This window comes from Petaurus breviceps, unplaced genomic scaffold (assembly GCF_028583685.1).
Source record: "Petaurus breviceps papuanus isolate PSGF00001 unplaced genomic scaffold, PetGlider_PUasm1.0 176, whole genome shotgun sequence".
Lineage (NCBI taxonomy): Eukaryota > Metazoa > Chordata > Mammalia > Diprotodontia > Petauridae > Petaurus > Petaurus breviceps.
The window spans coordinates 17,128,244-17,149,692 of NW_027185771.1; the positions used below are offsets into that span (position 1 = coordinate 17,128,244).

General features: G+C 38.2%; 1 protein-coding gene across 9 annotated transcripts in view; it reads right to left on the minus strand.

Annotated features, from left to right (window-relative positions):
- CBFB (core-binding factor subunit beta) overlaps positions 1-21,449 on the minus strand; it is a 97,778-nt gene that overhangs the window by 20,126 nt on the left and 56,203 nt on the right. For 3 of the 9 annotated variants that reach the window (XM_069085788.1, XM_069085791.1, XM_069085794.1), the window contains exon 5: positions 16,166-16,292. In XM_069085788.1, the coding sequence (XP_068941889.1) occupies positions 16,166-16,292 (127 nt within the window). The remainder of the gene's footprint in view (positions 1-16,165; positions 16,293-21,449) is intronic. The other 6 variants (XM_069085789.1, XM_069085796.1, XM_069085795.1 and 3 more) reach the window with 3 other exon arrangements.

Below are 21,449 nucleotides of genomic sequence, written 5' to 3' on the forward strand. Positions count from 1 at the left end.
TATAGAGCACTGGGCTTGGAATCAGGAAGACTCATTTTCATGAGTTCAAATCCAACCCCAGACACTTCCTAGCTGTGTGACCCGGGGCAAGTCACTTCACCCTGCTTGCCTCAGTTTCCTCATGTGTAAAATGAGCTGGAGAAGAAAATTGCAAACCACCCTAGTAACTTTGCCAAGAAAACCCCAAAATGGGGTCATGAAGAGTTGGACACAACTGAAATGACACAACATCCAAATTTGAAGGTGTTGAATTTTCAGATATATTTTTAAACAAAGAGGTATAGGCACAGACACTCTTTATTTGGAAGATCTTTAAATAGGTTTGAGAATTGTTCTCAAGTTTAAGATGTATAGAGAGGAGAGCTCTTTTAGGGGACATGCTTATATCATTTTAGGCAACAAATCACATTAGTAATGAAAACATTTCTAAGTACCTGTTTTGAAAATGCTCTCATCATAATACAAATTTCCTTTTGAAAAGTAGTTTTTCATTTTTTTGTTAAAAAAAAGTTACCTTTGTCTGATTGCCAAAGATATATAAGGGATTAATACAAAATGCTTAGTCATTCCCTAATGGACATGAATAGTTCTCAAAAAAGTTCCAAATCCTTAATAAGCAAAATACTAATAAAAACAACACTGAGGTTCTACCTCATACTCAGAAAATTTTCAAAAATGATAAAATATGGGACTAGTGAAGGTTGGGAGTATGGAAAGATAGATACACTAAATACACACTGCTGGTAGAGCTGTGAAGTCTAACTATTGTGGAAAGCAATCTAAATTATGCTAACACAATAACTAAAATGTTGATGAGGCAACTGGTGAGTGGCTACAGTACTGGGCCTGGAGTCAGGAAAACCAGAGTTCAAATTCAGTCTGAGAAACTTTCTAGCTGTGGGATCCTGATCCTTAACCTCCAACAGCCTGACAAAAGGATCTACTGGATCCACTGGATAAGGAATTGACAAACCATGCCAGTATCTTTGCCAAGAAAACCTCATGGACAGTTATGGTCCATAGGGTCATGAAGAGCTGTACATGACTGAACAGCAAGTGTCCAAACACTTTGATGCAGTGATCTCAGCACAAGGCATCTCCCCAAAGGAGGTCAAAGAAACACCAAAATATTTACAGTAGCACTTTTGGTAGAAACTCCAGAGGGATACAAAGAAAATTATTATCCAACTGGTGAATGGCTAGACAGATGGAGGTCATGAATGTGAAGGAAAATTATTCCATTACAACATGCTTTACCCCCATGAGAGTGATTCTACCTTTAAGAGTCAACTCAATGACTAAGTCTTTGCCAAGTACTGCCATATCATCAGAATTCTCTGCCAAGCTGCTCCACTTCTGTCTCTGCTCCCTTTCTTGTCAGGTCTACTGCCACAGTTGTTTGCTTTCACATAAATGGTGCTCCCACCTCTTTCATCATCTTCTTCATATGTGCTGTCTTTCCCCATTAGAGTGTAAGCTCCTTGACAGAATGGACCATCTTGTTTTCTTGTGTCCCCAGTGCTTAGCACAGTACCTGGCAGGTAGTAAGTGCTTAACAAATGTTCATTCTCTCTCATCAAAAGAAAGAATGAAGATAAAGAATACAAGGAGACATGGGAAGATTTATATATAAATGAAATAATAAAACAAAGTAAGCAGAACTGGGAAAATAAAACCATAAAGGACAATACCAGAATCAAAACCGAATGCTGTCAGTAAATAAACATTTAAGAGCCCATTATGTGCCAGCCACTGTGCTAAGCACTGGAGATACAAAGACAAATAGTCTTTGCTCTCAAGGAGATCACGATCCAATGGGGGAGATAACACATAAACAACTATAAGTAAATAAGACTTACATAAGATAAACTGGAGACACTCAAGGTGGGATGGGTGGGTGGTGGTGAGTGGAGCCCTCCTACAGAAGGTGGGATTCTAATGGCCCCTATTACCTCCAGGATGCAATATAAAATGTGCTGTCTGTCATGCAAAGTCCCTCATAAATCCCCTGCCCCACCTCTTCAGTCTCCTCATACCTTCCATGTTCTCTCTGATCCAAGTTACACTGGCCTCTTGCCCTTCCTTGAACAAGAGAATCCATTTCCTAACTCTGGGTGTTTTCACTGGCTGTCCCCCATGCCAGACTAAAGACAGTTAAGAATAAAGTGGAAGAATCAATTGTACATGGTCTCCAGAAAAGGGAGAAGAGATATGGGGCAATAGCCAGTAGAGATGGATGGAACAAGGGAAGGTTTCCTGAGGATGAGGGAGACATGTATGTAGCTAGATTGGAAGCACACAGCAGACAGGGAAAAACTGAAGCTGAGAGAGAATCTGCTGGAAGAGATGGATAGAACAGAAACACTCATATACAGGGTGTCCCTAAAGTCTGGACACATAGTAAATCTCATTAACTATGCATATTTTCAAGAAATGAAATGAATTAAATTTTCAACAACATTTTGAGTCATTACAAAATTAATGAGCATAAATGAGATTTCATAGGAAGCCATAGGAGAAACATAGAAAAATCTCATTAATTAATTAAATTAATTTCATTAATATGGAAAATAGTCCCCAATAGCTAATGAAAGCTTTTATTCCATATAAAATTGTCATGGCTAAAATTTATGCCAATTAAATAAAATGTTGTTGAAAATTTCATTAATTTCATTTCTTGAAATTATGCATAGTTAATGAGATTTCCTATGTGTCCAGACTTTATATAGAAGGGTTTGCCTTGGTAATAAGGGCTACCTTTTCAAATGAGACAGAGGAGAAAGCAGCAGAAAGCATCTGTATGAGGTGAGATGAGGAAGAGGGGACAAGAAGGAGCTCTTGGCAAATGGTCTCATTTTTTTTCAGTGAAACATGAGGCAAAGTTCTTAGCTGAGAGGGTAGGAGGAGGATAAGATATATGGGAGCTTTGAGGAGCTATGTAAAGGTTTGGAAGAGCTGCTGTGGTGAGTGGGATGTTGAGTCAATCCGTTAGGGAGTATAAAAGGATTATTATACTGCTGTGTAATAATTATATCGACCAAGTTCGTCCCTCTGAGATGAGAAGGCCCTTTCCCCCTTCTTTTCAAATGTGGGTGACTATGGTTGTGAAACACAGTATACTGCCAGACTCAACCTAAGGTTTAGTAAGTAGTATTCCTTTACTTCTTCTACCCCTTCTTTGTTATAGGAAAAGGCTTTCTGGATGGAGGAGGAAGATGTATATGTCAGGAAATGAAGGGGATCTAAAAACAAAGCTCAATAAATGCTTTTTAAAAATGTTACCCGGAAATGACAGATTAGTATTCATATTTTTAAAAATCTGCTAGGTGGCATACTACTAATAGTCACTTGTCATAAAAGGTCACTTAATTTGACAGTTTTTAAAAGAGAAAAAAGCATAACATCTTAAAATTCTACAACTTTTGCTATGACAGCCAGCAAACCTCAACGTGAAGAAGATGTTGGCATATGTAATCTATTGGGGGTAAAAGTTTTCTGAGATTTTTGGCACTTGCCAATTGCTCTGTGGTGAAATATCTGCCTTCATTCCAATATGTAGTTCAGTTCAGAACTCTGTAAAGGTTTTTCAGTGTATTACATATTTTTTCTCATAGCTTTTTTCCAAACACTTTTTAAAACTAGCTCGTTCCATGAATTTAGAGATTTGACTAAGTGTGTAGACACTGAAACCAAGCAGGTGAATCTCTTAATACTCAAATATAAAACAATGGATCTGTGATTTCCCTAATTGGAAGTTCCAATGAACAGTCACTCCATTTATTAAATGTCTACTATAAGCAGGGCACTGAACCAGACACTGGGAATATAAAGTAAGAATTAAACAGGTTCCTTTGTGAGCAGAGACGGTTTCATTTTTTCTCTCCTTGTAACCCTACTGACCGGCACCTTGGAGGCGCTTAATCAATACTTGCTGGATGACACTTCTACTTCCTGACTAGGAATTGATAGACTAAATATGCACAATGAGGCACACATTTTTGGACACAACTAATATGGGAATTTGTTTTGCTTGACTACATATTATTTGTTATGAGGGATTTTGGGGGGTGGCAGTGGGAGGGAGAGAAAATTAATGCTTGTTAACCGAAAAGATAAAAAATATAAAAAACAAACAACATTAATTGAAGATATCAATTGATCTTGACATTACTATATTGGTAGTGTGTTTTAAACAGAGAAGAGTTTTCCATATGGATGTCAAAAAATAAATATTCATTGACTGACTCATTGGCATTATGTTAGAGGAAGCAACGTGTATTTTAATCGTCAATATGGACTATATACACAACAAACACAAGGTAATTTTAGGATGGAAGGCATTAGGCGCTGGGGGAATCAGTAAAGGCTTCATGTAGAAGGTGATGCTTTAGCTAAGTCTTGAAAGAATAGAAGGATGCTAAGAGGCAGGCTTGAGAGTTTTAAATGCCAAACAGAGTAGTCTCTATTTGATCCTACAGGTAATAGGGAGTCACCGAAGTTTACTGAGTAGGAAAGATGACTTGTCTTTTAAGAAAACCACCTTGGCATCTGTGTCAAGAATGGTTTGGAGAGGAGGGGAGACCTGAGGCAGGGAGACCAATTAGGAGGTTACTGTAGTTAAGATGAAAGGTCTAAGGGTGGAGGATGTGTAAGTACAGAGAAAGGGATAAATGTTAAAGATCTTGTGGAGGCAGATACAACAAGATTTTGCAACTGACTGGAAATGGATGTGGGGTAAGTGAGAGTGAGTGGGTGACACCAAGCTGTAAACCTTCGTGGCTAGGAGGATGATAGTGTCCTTTATAGAGAAACAGGGAAGTTTAGAAGAGGGGTAGGTTTTGAGGAAAGATAATGACCCCTGCTATTTAGATCACAACTTATCCATGCCTATTCATTCTGTGTGACTCATTGTTCCTTAGAAAATTAAAAGAGGTGCTTGGGCTTCTACTCCTTGGCCATAGCCCAGGAGCCCCAAACAGTATGGGACATGCAACCATGAGATGATCTGGGGGCAGAATAGGTATATGCTGGGTGAAGTTTTAAATAGTCCAAAAAGATGAAGCCTGGTCCACAAGAGAAGTTGCTGGGAACTTGCCCAGTTGGATTGGAGAGGGCAGAGGGGAGAACTGTTGGGTAAGAACAGGTGAAGGGAGTGATTTGATCTGGGGGAGATAAGCTCCATGACTGGCTAACACAGGGAGGGTGAGATATGACCCCTCTTCCCACCCTTTAGCTGGCTGGTTTTGTATTCCTGGGGTTATTCCAAGTTTCCTTTGGGGTACTTGGCTCCCACTTTGAGGACCACTGACCTAAAAATATTTTTCATTAACCATAGAAGGTACTTAGAAAGACACAAGCAAAAATCTCACAGATGGGATATTGTGAATGGATTTTGAAAAGCATTGGTGATGGGATTATCTACCCTGATATGATCACAGATGCAATGAAATAAATTAATCTTACGTATACACTTTGAAAAAAAAGTTGGCCAAAAACACAAAATATTTTTATTACAGATTTTTAAGATTTTTTATTATACTGAATTTATTTATGGATAAGAAAGTTAAACATTTTAAGGGCATTCAATACTAGGTATCATTTAATGTTTTTCTGAGTGTCCTTGTTTCTTCTAAATTTAGTTTATCTCACACTCAGGTATGTTAAAGGAATTAAAACACCATTTCTATAATGAGAACACAGTCTCTACTAAGTCTCTAGAGATTGTTCTTTTCTGAGCTGCAATGTCCTGGACTAGCTATTGGGAAATATAAATGGGAAATCTGAAAAGTTTTAAATTCCTGTGGTAAACTTTGGGTTACCTTTTCTAGTAATAATAATTGATATCACCTGGCACCAGTCCCACTGGACTGGTGGGACTAGTTTTAGGGACTCTGCTATCATTTTTACATAAGCACACATATTGGCTCAGTTTTGTCAATTCTGGTACATACATGTAAGTAGCTTACATTTGAAAATCTGGGTAATTTTCCCACCAAACGTTATACAGAAAATTAAGTTAAAATACTTGATTAGCTATAGACTAGAAAGCACAGAAAAGCTGACTGCTGCCTAGCAGCAGTACCTGAGTGATTAGGTAGATCTTATATTGGCATAAATGTTCTTTCACAGCAGAATCAATTTATTTAAAGTGTTGATTGGTGTAGAAACCAATTAAAATAAACATACAAACACATATAACACACTTATAATCTCTTTAAAAACACCTACTGGAATAATTTTATTTTTGGTTGTTCAAACTATTCTTCCTTAAACACAATCAACTGCCCATCATTTGTGGCACTTTCTCCATTTCCCCATCTTCTGGCCCCATGCCTCAGAGCAGTCTACTTGGAGTATTCAACTAGGAATCATTCTTTGGCAATACTTTACCTATTTGTTATGGTGTGGAAAAGTATCTACATAGAGATCTGAAGGATAAGCATGAGACTCTACAGAGGAAAGAAATGTTTAAAGATAGACCCAACTCCATGTGATTATTTTCATATGCTGCCCAACAGTGGATGAATGTTTCCAAAGACCAAAGCTGGCGCCTGTTCCTGGGACAGAAGCTGGGTGGTGGAATATTGCAAGGATTTTTTTCCCCTATTGAACTACACAATCTGGTCTCCATTAAAGTCATTTCAATTACTAGAGTCTTAAATTCTTTCTAATTTTAAACAGATATTTTAAGCCATGAATTACCTTTTAATACTAAAAAGGCCTATTCCAAAACCTACAAGTCCAATATCACTAATTATTTTATATTAAAAAAGGACAAGTCTCCATGAAACTTTAAAATTTTAAACTCTCCATCTTCTAGGATTAAAATTCAGCTTTAAGTATTCATCAAACTGACACTGATATACTGACAAAGTTTAAATTCTCATAACCTAACCCAGATGGGATGGAATATAGTTCTTCAAAGATTCTGAGTTATATAAATTAAATTTGTTTTAAGTGCCAAACTACTAAATACTAATTACTAAATATGTCAATGTCAGACTGAGCTCTAACCACCCCTAAATACTGAATCTTATATTATTTTTAATTCAAAATTGTACTCATATAAATCAGGAAAATGTAATAGCTAAGATTTTTTTCACTCACCAGAGTTAATTTTTTCACATTTTCACACTTTAAGTCATTATGTCTTCTAGGACATTAGAAAATATTCTTTATACATATCAGTCAGGTAAAAGTGATCATAGATGGACCCAGAAAAATGAGATAATTCTTTATTGCATCCTGAAAAACTGGAACCAAAATGAAAATTTCAGACTTGTTAAGAGAGACCACCTTTAGCTTCTGTTGTTTCAATTAGGGTTAGAGGCAGGAAAGCTTTTATTCTTCTCTTCACAACTAACATTATCACAGAGGAGTTAATCCTTTTGGAAGACTACTGGGCACTGGGAGCCAAGTATGGGTGGAAATGCAGGAGTACACAGAAATAGAACTCTGGGACTTTTTATTCCACTGCTCTGCAAATCATTTTCCCGCATGCCAATGATTTAACAGTAATTTAGCCAAGGTTCCCAGAGTAAATCATGTTTATTCCCTCTACTGCAGAAAGTATCCCTCATTTGCCAAGTCAAGTCATTGTTTTCCAATAGGGGAAGTTCACGACATTTCTGAGAAGTAAAGAAAATTTACTGCAGAAATTCAGCAGAAAAGCAGTATAGATATGGCCTATTTGATACTTACAGAGAAGAAATTAAATGTTTTCCATATTTTGCAAAAGGAGAAACTTAAGAATATGAATTTTAAATGGTCTGTCTGGATCAGTAAAAGCCCAGCCAGGCAGGGCTAATAGCTGACACAGATGCTTTAAAGGTTTTTGACATACATGATCTCATTTGATCCTTTCAACAATCCAGAAGCCTAGGCTATTATTATCATCCCCATTCTACATATGAAGTGAAGTGATTTACACAGTCAGTATTTGGTGGAATTCTCTCTACCTTCCTGACTCTGAGGCCAGCCCTCTGCCCACTTGCCTTGATGTTTCCCCAAACTCATTAATTTGATAAGCTTGAAGCTTCTTTCCCCAGTATCTAAGTAACTCTTAACCAGGGGGAGCCCAGACATGGAGTAAGACTGTTACTATTCATATCGCTACTTTGCCCCTCTCTCTAACTAGGCGACTAGGACCACCCACTTAGACCTTATTAAATCTCTTCAGCCTTCTCTTTTACAGGCAAAATAATCCCAGGTTCTCTCATAGGGTTCCTAGGCAGTTATTTGCTAGTGCATCTCTGTGGGTAGTGTGGTCACAAATCATCCTTTGAAGCAAAGTGTGGTACAGCAGGAAAGCATAGTGTGCCTACAGTCAGGAGACATAGGTTCTAGGTTCTAGCTCAGACACTAGACTGCTGTGGGACCTTTGGAAAATCACTGTCATCTGGGCCCTAACTTGATCTATAAAATAATGAAATTAAGAGTAGACAATCTCTAATGATCCTTTCAGTATTATGTGCCTGCCCATGAAGGCAAATCTTAACTAGAATTCTGAAAAAACAAAACAAAACAAAACAAAAAAACAAAACAAAAAACAAAAAAACCAAAAACTTGTACTACATTTTAATTTTGCTTCCTCCTGGGAAGCAACCATAGGATAAAAGTGTAGTAATACACTCAGAATTAGTATTCTGACAAAATGGTATAAAAACAAGCTAACATCAAAATTTACCTAAGCAAAAACATACATACAGCTCTACACCCTTCCCTAATTTTCTATCATACACTCCAGAATTAGTAGGGATTCAGTTCAGCCTCTGAAACAGCCTGTCCAATTCTCACTTTCCTTATCTGTAAAGTGAAGGGGGTAGGAGTGTTATAAAAAATAATAACAAGTCCATTCAATCCATTTTTAACAGCATTGTTTGTTACACCCCCACCCCCTACCCTTTTCCCTCTATGGGGTAGGGAGAAGAACCTAAATGTCCAGTGATTGGGAATGGTTAAAGGAAAGACATGTACAATGTATAATGGAATAGACTACTGAAATTAATATCTAAGAAATTGAGAAAGAACCTTGATGGAATAAAGCAAAGATAAGAATGCAAACCTAGAAGCACAGACTCCATAAGCCATATAGTTGTAGAAAAGGATAAGTGACCCTGAATGAATAAAAAACAGCTGACAGAGTTCTGGAGGGAGTGAATGACAAGTTTTTACATTTATACCCTAAGATGCATTTACCCAATTTTGAATATAGAAAAGGTGTAAGTTTAACTGGCTTTCACTGCTATTTAATATTAAATAATGAAAGTTACAAAAAATTAAAAGAGGGGATTAGATAATTTCTGTGCTTTTTTTTTTGGAGGGGGAAAATGCAGGACAATTGGGGTCAAGTGACTTGCCCAAGGTCCCACGGCTAGTAAGTGTTAAGTGTCTGAGGTTGGATTTGAACTCAGGTCCACCTGACTGCAAGGCCGGTGCTCTATTCACTAAGCCACCTAGCTGCCCCCGGATTAGATAATTTCTAAGATCCGTTATAACTCTTAGTCTAGCACTCATACATCTAAAGTATTCTTTTTTTTTTTTAAGCAATTGGGGTTAAGTAACTTGCTCAAGGTTACATGGCCAGTTATTATTTCTGGGTGTGGTGCTGAGTATCTGAGCCCGGATTTGATCCAGGTCATCCCGACACTGGAGCCGGTACTCTTACTCGCTGAGCCACCTGGCCGCCCCTAAGCAATTGGGGTTAAGTAACTTGCTCAAGGTTACACGGCCAGGTGTTTCTGGGTGGGTGCTAAGTGTCTGAGCCCGGGATTCGATCTCCAGGTGTTCTCAACACTGGAGCCGGTGCTCTTACTCGCTGTGCTACCTGGCCGCCCCCATCTAAAGTATTCTTTAACTATAATCATAATAAATATAATATTTAACAAAATGTTTTTTTACACTCTTTGTGTGACATGACTCATGTGACAAGTCACAATTTCTCTGGGCCTCAGTTTCTTTACTTGCAAACTGAAGGGGTTAAGACTAGATGGCTTGAGGACCCTTCCAGGGCTCAATCAATGATTGTATGTTACAATGAAATATAAAACTCATTATCATTACTGACAGAGCCAGTCTGGCAGAGTGGAGAGGATGAGAAAAATTTGTTCCAGTAGCCATGAAGGCAGCTGAATCAGGTGCTGTGGAGTAGTTAGAGATCAGTCTGACATTGAAAACATCAAGGTCATCCACTGCATCTCTCATCTTCTTTATTTTTGTCCTGCTGCTTGTCTTTGATGACTGAAAGAGAGAGTAAGGCTGAGGACTTAATGCAGCTCTGCCTCACTTAAATCCAATTCATAAGCAAGTCAAGAGATAACTCTGTGATGTGATTAGTGTCCTACCAGAGTAAGTGTTTTTTTTTTTTTAAAAAAAAGTTTATTAGATTGAGTTTAACTGATAGATTTGAGCTGTTGTGCAAGTGGAATTGATCAGTAGCAAACGATTTAGACAAAGGGGAAGAAGGATAATGAAGAGTTTAACTCTTAGAGGTTGTGAATCTGGGTGACTAGAGGGATGGTGGTGCCCTTGGCAGAAATAAGGACATTAAGAAAGGCAGTTTCTTTTTGGTGATCTTGTCATTATGTATAGACAGCATTCTTCTGAGTCCACTTATTTTACTCTCTCAGTCCATAAAACCTTCATAGGTTTCTATGAAGTCATCATATTTATGATTTCTTAGTGCACATTCCCATTGTGAATACCATAGTTTGTTTGGCCATTTCTCCCATCTATGAGCACTTCCTCAGTGGTTTATTTTCCTCAAATCAACACAGAATAATTTTTACAAAGTTATCAATAAACTATCCATATATACCTAATTCAGTTAACGTCAGGTTACTTGTTATTTTTCTCGTGTTCAAAAAAGGACAAGGATTGGAACAGATGGAAGGTTCTTTTTTTTGGGGGGGGGAGGGAATATCCATGTAATTGAATTAGTAAAGTAGCAAAAAACTAATTTATTATCATATCATCAAGTTATTAACATTCTATTCCTCACTGACCTTTCTGTAGCTTTTGACAACTGTACAGAGCATGACCGAGGGCATCTGGTCATGATGGACCATTCTTAAAGATAAGGTCTTTGTTTCCACTTGAAAATGTCTCCCAGTGAAGACATAATCATCCCTACTGATACAACAACATTCAAGACTTTTCTGGAATTGATGACATATGAATACCCTTCTGAGCACTCTACCACACTAAAAATGCCCAAGTCATCATATACTGGAGCCATACCCTTGAGAACTGGACTTTGTAAGAAAACAGACACAAAATTGGGGGAGCAGATAGAACCAGAGAATATGGGGTCCTCAGACTCTTGGTTCCCTGGAAGGGAAACACACATGGTAGGCTGGGCTACTACAAGGAATCATGGGACGCTAGGAGAGGAAGAACCATATGTTTCTAAGAGAAACCACGTGACTATAGAGATGACAGCAGCTTCTGGATAACGCAGGAGCTATAGTCAAGGAAGAATAAGAGACAGTCATTATATGAAAGAGCACACCCAGACCTTGCCTTCATTGGTATTGTAAATTATTGGACTAGGAAGGCTCAGGGTTAGAAGTGACTCCAAGTGTTTTCTCCTTTCAGAGGAGGGCCTTAATCACAAAGTTAAGTCTGAAGGACCATAGGTCCCCAGGGAGTTAGTTTCACTAGAGGGAAAGTAGTTGATTCTGTCCTCCTCAAGTATTTTTGCCCTGTGGTGAAGTGTCAACCCTACAGCAATACTGCAAGTCTAGATGTGTGAATAGGTCCCCGGGGAAGATGTGACTCACTGGAGAGGAAGAAGTTATGTTTTTACTATATGGATTGGGGTATTAGTATTTTGTGTTTTGTTGGGTGACATAAAGTTTGTCTTATATCCTACATATTTTTAGTCTGAGTTTTTGCTGAGCTTTTACCTTTTTGGTAGGGGGTCCTATATACATGTGGTATAAATTTAAATTCTTAGAAAAAACATGAGCAAAGGGGAGATTTTTTAAGAGACACTTTCTTCAAAAATCAAACCTAATCACTATAAACCCAGAGCTTTGGTTCTAAGTCATGGATTATACACTGTTGAATTCCTGGGAAGGGAGGAAAACAAAATCTTAATTTGGATTTTAAAAATCAACTTTCTAAGTGTAAGATGTATGGATAAATTAGCAGTTCACTTGAAAAGGAACTGGGGGTTTTGGTGATCTGCAAGTTCAATTAGTCACAGTGTGAGATGACAGCCAAGAAAGTTAATGTAATCTTACTTTACATCAAGGAAAGCATAACATCTAGGAATAGACGAGTTATGACAGTTCTGTATTGCCACATTAGACATATTTGGTGTATTCTGCTTATCTGGGAGACATATTTAGGATGGACATTGATAAACCAGAGCATCCAGAGAAGGGTTACCAGGATAGAAAGAATCTTGAGTTCATGTCACTTAAGGATCTGCTGAAAAAAACTGGGGATGAGCAGCCTGGAGAAGACTTAGGGGGAAGATAGGATAGCTGCCTCAAATAACTGAAGGGTGAAGAGGAATTAGTTTAGGATTGTACATAGATTTAGAACTAGAAGAGGCTTTAGGATGTCATCTAATTTGACCCCTTCATTTTATACTAGAAAAGGACAAGGAAAAGAGAAATGATATGTCCATGGCCACCCAGGAGATTGGTAGTAGAGTCAAGAACTGAACTCATTTTTGAAATCCACATATGGAGCTCAATGACTTTTCCCCTTTGTTCCCAAAAGACAGAAGAAACAAGAGTAATGAATGAAAGTTGTAAAGATATCAACTGAGGTTTGACATAATGGAAAACTTCCTAATAATTAGGCTATCCAAAAATAGGAAAAGCTGCTTGAGGTAATGAGTTCCCCCTTACTTTAAATTTTCAAGCAATGGTTCTAAGACTATATGTCAGGTATGCTTTAGAATGAATTCCTGTTCAAGTATGGAATGGACTAGAAGGCCTCTGGGTTGGATTAGAAGGTCTTTCAAGTTTCTTCCCACTCAGGGATTCTGATACTTTCTTTCCTGGGTTTCCATGACCCAGTTCTCTTCTTGGTCTTCTAGCTGAACACTCCTTTGCTGATTCCTCATCTATGCCTCAATGCTCTCTCCCAGGACTGCTTTTTCTTTTTTCAAATGATATATTTCCTCCTTTGGCGAACTCATCAGTTTCTATGGATTCAACTATCATCTCTATGCAGATGATTCCCAAATCTAAACTTCTAGTACTGTTCCTTCTTCCTAATGTCCAATACTTTATCAACCAACTGCCTCCTAGTAATCTCCCCTAGATACTGCATGGCTACTACAAATTCAACATATCCAGAATGGAACTCATAATTTACTCCCACTAAAAAAGTCTCCCTAGATAGAACACTCTGCAATCCAGTGCAAGTAGACTTCTCTCTGTTCTTAACACAAGACACTCTCTTTCTTGATTCAGCACCTCTGCAATGGCCATCCCTTAAGCCTAGCATTCACTCCTTCCTTACCTCTTCTTCAAAGTTCCTTTCTATCTTTAAGATGCACTTGATGCACGCATGAAGCCTTTCCTGATCTCCCCACTTGCTAGTGCTCTCCCTCTGAAGTTACTCTGTGTATGTTTGTATTTATTCACTTAGTATTTATGCTGCTTATACAGTTATATGTACTTGTTTCACCCCCCATTTGAATGCAAGCTCCTTATAGGAGAAGGGTTTATTTCATTCTTTATAGCTATAGTTGAGTACCTAGCATAGTTCTTGGTGCATAGGAGATACACCTTCTAGGTACCTAAGTTCAGAAGCTTGGATTCATTCTTTTTATAATTATCATTATTTTTTATTTTTGGAGGGGGAAAGCAAGGCAATTGAGGTTAAGTGACTTGCCCAAGTTCACATGGCTAGTAAGTGTTAAGTATCTGAGGCCAGTCCTCCTGACTCCAGGGCTGGCGCTTTATTCACTGTGCCACCTAGCCACCCCTTGGATTCATTCTTGACTCTTTCCTTTCCTCCTCTGCCCCATTAAATCAGTTGCTAAATCTTAAAGATTCTATCTCCACTATCCTCTCTCATCCACTCACATATGGCCACACCCATGACCAGGCCTGCATCACCATTTACTTGGTATTGTATTGGTAGCAACTTTCTTATTGATCTCACTGCTTCAAGGATCACTTATAAACAACAGTGTGGCATTTAGAGCTCTTTATAACATTCCCCATTCCTACCTCTCCAGACTTTTTACACACCGCTCCTCTTGCCAGACTGCAATTCAGACAGCCTGGTTTCCTCACCTGTTCTAGACAAATGCCACGCCATCTCTGGTTTTTGAACTTTTTCATAGAACCTTCTCCAAGACTGGAATGTTCTTCCTCACCTTTGCCTCTGAGTTTTCCCCTGGATTCCTTTAAGACTCAGCTAAATGCTACCTTCTACATGAATGCTGCCCTGATTATCCTGGCTGCTTCTCTTCCCTATTGGAAGAGAAGCACTTTGACAGTAGGGACTGTTTTAACTTTTATCTTTTATCCCCAGAACTTAGCGTAATTCTTGGCACACAAGAAGCACTTAATAAATGTGATGATGGACTCATTTCCCAGCTTGCAGTTTCTCTTCAATAAATCCTCCATAAAACACAGGTTAGATCATGTCATTTCCCTGCTCAAGCATTTTTAGTGGTTCCATACTGCCACAAAGCTAAACTACTAGTTTCTTTCATTTAAAACCCTCTACAATCTGGCTCTAACCTGTCGACCATCCTTAACTCTGGCTGCTCTAGAATGATCAGCTCAGATGTAACCTCTTTAAAGACTTTTCTGGTCCTTTCCAGCTGTAAATGCTCTGTCTCTCCTCCAATAATCTGGCATTCCCTTTTCCCAGTAGAATGTGAGCTTTTAAAGGACAGAGATGGTTTTGTTTTTGCCTGTGTGTCCCCAGAAGCTACCATAGTACCTGGTATTTAGCAGGTGCTTAGTAAATGTTTTCAGAATTCAAAAGAAAGCTTACTGTTATAGAAATAGGTACTTAAGGAAAATGGGGCCAAAAGCCCTATCACAAAAACTTGAAAATTTTCAGGAAACCATAACAAAGCATTTCTTTCTCCTGTCCACATCATATCCTTAGGTACAAAAAGAAGTAGAAATATGAATTGCCTGGGAACATTATATATATTATTATATGCCCTTTTGATTAGTCAAATTTGATTCAGTCATAAAAATGGCACATATTTGGGCTAATTTCAAATGCCAGTAATTTAATACATTTTAAACACAAATCTACCTTATTTATATAACAAATATATTCTTGATATGTTTATATATGTGAAATTTAAATGCAACAGGAGAAAGAATTCAATCTCTTCAGAAATCGAGAATTTTTTTTGGTAAAATATATTGTTACCTCTTATACATCTTGTAAAAGTAGATTTTCATAAACAAAATTTGCATAAAAATAGAGTTACACATGTATCTGACAAATGAAATACAAAGTAGAGGTCAGCAAATCTATTTTCTCAGACGCTAAAGGGCTAAAGATTTCTGTAACAAATTAACAAATTGAAATAATACAAATGATTCTGAATGAATCAGATACAGAGGTGTAGAAATCTGGGATCTTCTTGTTCAACCCCTTCAATTTGCAAAAGATGAAACAGAGGTGAAGAGATAGAAAATGATTTCACCATGGTGAAATAGGCAGTAAGCAGTAGAGGCCCCTCAAGCTCCAAGTTTTTGCTCTTTTTACAATGTCACAGGGCTTTTTTTTCCTTAAAGCACATTCAAAAAATAAGATTAGTAAAGTAGAGTAGAGTACCAAGTAACATTGTTGCCCAATTGCTCCATGCTAATCTAAAAACATTTTAAGTTGAGATAACTTTTTCAAATAACTGAAGGAAAGTGGACATTAAAACCACAAATTTTGGAGAAGACACAATATGTTGCAGACAAAGATTTTCACTCACAAAGACAAACAGTAATGAGATAAAGTGCCATTTTCCCCTTAATTCAAATCCTAATTTTATCTTTTGGTATATCATGCATTCAGGTTTAGGATCTAATTAAATTCAAAATCATAGTAAAAGAACTTTCTAAAACAAGTTTAAGAATTTAAAACACCCCATAATTCCCCAATAATTCTTTGATGCATTATCAAACAAACATTGCAAACCCACCCTGGGAGTTTGGGGTAAAGTACTAACCAGTTACTGCCAGCAGCTGTGAAACTCTCACCTCCATTTCCTCCCTATGAGACCTGTCTCTATCTTCAAATTCACGTGTCCTTCTCCGAGCCTCTTCAAAGGCCTGCTGGGCCAAAGCATCCTCCTGCTGTCAGAAAAAGGAATGAAATGAAGAGTCTTCCTTTGACTTTACAATGAATGGTCAACATTAATTTTAATGACAGGTTTACTTGTCACTGTGATAGTAATGGAATATAAAGATTCCCCTGTATTGGCTTGGTTTTTGGTTTGATTGTGATTAAAACCCAGAGCTTGTTAATCCCACCTGTGGGATGAACTTGTTGAAGTGAAAAGCCCTCAACTGGGAGGAGCTGGTGACGTAGTTTGGAGAGAGACAAGAGAGAGGCAGAAGAACTTTTTGGAAGCAGCACCCTCATGGAGGCAGAGAGAGAGACGGAGAGGATTGCTGAGGGCCACTTTGAATTGCCCTGGACTTTTGAGACCTGCCCCTGGAGCTGCCAAGGACTGAGGAGACATGGCTGTTTTGCTGGTACTTTGTCTCTCTGCTTTGATGTTGTTTTGCCAGATTTGTCCACTGGTGAAAGACAGTCCTGTTGTTGAAGAAGTTCTGTAACCTGGCTGTTGGTTAAGAGCTCCTGAGACTGTCCTACAGAGAGAGCGAATACTGTCCACTGGTGAAGGACAGTGCTGTTGTTGTAGGGGTCTGGGAACCTTTTTGTTGGTTCAGAGCTACTGAGACTGTCCTGCAGACAGAGCGTGAATGCTGTCCACTGGTGAAGGACAGTGCTGTTGTTGCAGGGGTCTGGGAACCTTTCTGTTGGTTCAGAAGCCCTAAAGAAGGATTTTCTTGTTGTACGTTACAGAAATCCTGGGAGAGGGTTTTGCTAATGTTTTCAGGGGTTCTAGGACTGTTCTGCAGACAGAGGATGAATTAATGAAGAGACTGGCAATGTATCTTGTGGCCTTGCTAAGCCTTGTCTCCCCAGGAACTAAGATTGCTGAGAACTTGCCTCATGTTAAGATGAAGAAAAGACCTCCATTTGGGTATTAAGTGCTGTGCTTAAACTTGTTGTAACTCTGGGGTAGATTCAATTGTGATCCAGGGGTGGGGAACTTTTGACCTTTTTGTGTTCTATGGTTGAACAAATGAATGTACTTTACTTATGTTTGGAAACTAATCTCCATTTGAGAAGAGGGGTTTTGTGATGGACTAAATGAAGGTACAGCCTAGGGATGGAGTAGTATTTAGAACAGGGACTTTGTAATTGATTGAATGAATGTAAGGTCCTGGGGTGGGGTAGTACTTGGAGATTATTTAATCACACTTAGTAAATGCTATTTTGAATGATGTCATGTTTTGATCTTCTCTGTTCTTGGTTTGTCACTGAATAAAATGGAGAGCACCTATGCTGGTATTTTGAACCTTGGGAAGTTGCCTTTCCTTGGCATTACATTACAGTCACCTCTCCCTCCAATACACAAAATGAAAGACTGTTCCTCCAAATGCCTCAGTGCTTGTAGATTAAGTTTATGCTAGTTTTAAAAACCTTGCATTTTCATGTTTCTACATGAGTGGTGGGATCTCAGAAGTGGATTCAGGACATCTGGGTGCAAATACTGTCTCAGTTAACTACTAGTGATCATGTAACCTTTTCCAACTTGGTTCTCTTATCCATAAAATGGAAATAATACTCATGCTACTTACCTCATGGGGCTGTTTTCATATCTATTTATCCAGCCTAACTCTCTCTTGTTGATCTTCTCTCTCACATCTCCAACTGCCTACTGGACATCTCAAACCAGACATCTTGTAAAAGTCTTAAAGTCAGAATATCTAACACTGAACTTATTCTTTCTCCCCTAACTCTTTATCTTTTCTCCCTTCCCTTCCTCCTACCTCCCCTGTGACTGTGAAGTGAACCATCATTCTCCTAGTCTCCCAACCTAGGTGTCATCTTCAACTCCTCACTTTCTCACTCCCCATATCCAATCTGTTGCCAAGAACTGTTCATTTTACCTCCACAACATTTCTTGCATATCATCTCTTCTCTTCTCTGACACCACCGCCACCCTGTTGTAGGCTCTCATCACCACACATCTGAACTCTTGTAGTAGCCTGCTGGTTGGTCTCCCTGCCTTAAATGTTTACCCACTTGAGTCCAATAAAGTGCAGGTTTGACCATGTTACTACCTCTGTTTAACAATAAATACCAGTGGTTCCCTAATACTTCTAAAACCCTTTGACTTTTAAAGCCCTTCATAGCTTGGCCCCTTCCCACTTTTGCAGTCTTCTTATACCTTATCCCCCTCCATATACTCTAACATCCAGTGACACTGGCCACCTTGCTGATTCTTAAACAAGATACGAAGTCTCCCAAGTCTATGCATCTTTCTTTTTTTAAATAGTATTTTATTTTTTCTAATTATATGTAAAGACAATTTTTAGTATTCCTTTTTAGAAAATTTTGAGTTCTAAATTTTTCTCTCTTCCTCTTCTCTCCTTTGCCTAAACTGCTAAGCGATTTGATATATATTAAATATGGGCAACCATGTAAAACATATTTCCACATTAGAAATATTGTTAAAGAAGAAACAGACCAAAAGAAAAAAAATCACAAAAAAGTGAAAATAGTATGCTTTGATCTGCATTCATAGTCCTTCTGTTCTTTATCTGGATGTGGATACCAGTTTTTTTTTTTTTTTTTGCTTTTTACAGGGCAATTGGGATTAAGTGACTTGCCCAAGGTCACATAGCTAGTTTTTTGTTAAGTGTCTGAGGCTGGATTTGAACTCAGGTCCTCCTGACTCCAGGGCTGGTGCTCTATTCACTGTGCCACCTAGCCGCTCCAATACCATGTTTTTGAGTTCTTTGGAATTATCTTGGATCACTGTATTGCTGAAAAGAGCTAAGTCACCCAGTTGATGATTACATAATGTTACTGTGTACATCTTCTCATGGTTCTGCTCATTTCACTTTGCATCAGTTCACATCTTTCCAGGTTTTTCTGAAATCTGCCTGCTCTTCATTTCTTATATCACAATACCATAGTTTCCTCTAGTATTTCTCCCCTGCTCCTCCCAGAAAGGCATCCCATATAATAAATGGTATTTTATTTTTAAAGACAAAATAAATCAGCCTGACTGATGCATTGACCAAGGCTAAGAACACATGCAATGTACAACACTTGTGGTGAGGTGGGAATATCTCCTCATCTCTTCTTGTGAGCTGTGCTTATTCTTTATAATTCCATTTTATGATTCACTTTTGCTTTTTTTTGGTTGTGCTTTCCATTTTAATTGATTTAGTCACTGACGGTACATTGTCTTCTTGGTTTCACTGACTTCACTCAGTTCACGTGGTTGTTTCCCTGCTTCTTTTTGTTTGTCAAAATGTGTCATTTCTTACAAACAGAGGAATGCATAGTCACAGTCCATTACATGTATGTGTCATAATTTGTTTAGCCATTCCCCAATTGGTGGGCATCTATTTTGTTTCCAATTCTTTGCTATCAAAAAAGTGCACCTATAAATATTTCTATTTCTATGAGCACTTTTACTTATCAATGGCCTCCTTGTGTACTATGTGCCCAGTAGTGGAATTTCTGAGTCAAAGGGTATATGGGCATTTTTATTACTTTATGTGCATAATTCCAAATGGTCCTACTGATTCATCAACAATATACTAGTGTGCCTATCTTCTCTAAGATTACCATTGTGTCATCTTTGCCAAATTGCAGGGTGTGAGGTGAAACCTCAGGCTTGTGTTGATCTGCATTTTTCTGATTAGTGATTTAGAGCATTCTTTCATGTGGTGGTTAATAGTTTGCAATTCTTCATTTGAGAATTCTTTGTTCATATCCTTTGACCACTTATCTATTGGGGAAGGGCTTTTGGTTTCATATATATCTATCATTTGTTTATATATCTTGGATACCAAGCTCTTAACATAGAAATTTAATGCAAATATTTTTTCACAATTGACTGCTTCCCTTCTTATTTTAGGTTCATTAATTTTGTTTGTACAAAACCTTTTTAGTTTCACGTAATCAAAACTATCTAATCTTTCTTAACTGCCTCTATCCCTTGTTTGAGTAAGAATGTATCTCTCATCTATAGCTGTCAGAGCTACTTCTCTTCTAATTTTTTAAATGTATGATCTTTAGTATTAACGGTACATATCCATTTAGAAGGGTGGTAAAATGTGTAAGCCTAATTTCTGAAGTCTGTATTTTCACTGGTTGTCCCTCATGTCTGGAATTATCTCACTTCTCACCTCTGCTACACCTGGCTTCCTTGAAGTCTCAGCTAAAATTCCACCTTCTCTAAGAGACCTGTCCTAATACACCTTAATATTAATGCCCCCCCTCTTTGAGATATTCTTTGGTACATCTTGTATCTGTCTTGTCTGCACACAGTTTCTGCATGTTGTCTCCTCCATTAAGATGTTGACTCCGTGAGCACAGGGATTCTTCTGCTCTCTTTTTGGATCTTCAGTGCTTGTCACAGTGCCCAGCACACAGTAGGTACTTAATGCTTGTTATCTTGTAGTGAGGAATGAGCCTTAGAAATTTTAAATGACTACAGACACACGTGTTCTTATAATGTCAAATTGTAAAGGATGAAATTTGAAATCAAAGAATTATGTGAGTAAAACAAAAGGACAGGCTGCCCACACAACAGAAGTGTCAGACAAAGCTGTGTGCTCCACTGGTATCCTTGCAACATCAAGAAAGATTGAGAATGGGCTCTCAGCACGTGACAGATTTTTGGGAGAGCACAAAAGTCACACAGAATAGACAGGCATGGATGGGTTTCAATCTACACTGTTAGAGGGCCCACCTACCCACACACAGCACAGCTCCATTTGAGTATGGAGCAAATCCTGGAAATACCCTGAGCTGTGCTTAGGCTCTAATGCTCAATGAAACACTTGTTCTTCTTACTGCTAGTGATTATGTGCACAAGGTCATAAACTCCTCTAGAGAAGGCATTCTCTCTATCTAAATTTTGCTCTCTCCTGACCTCTTATGTGTCTAAGACAAAACAAGTACAATAAGCATTTGTATTGCATAATTAGTGGCTCTGAGTTATTGTCTTAATTTATCTGATCATTCTTGTTTGAATCTTAAGTGTCTCCCACCTAAGGAATGACAGATACAAATGACTATTTTTGGTACATAATTAAAAAATTAAACTATATTTTCTATAGCTACATAAAGAGTTATCCTTTTTTTTTTTTTTTAAGCAATCGGGGTCAAGTAACTTGCTCAAGGTTACACGGCCG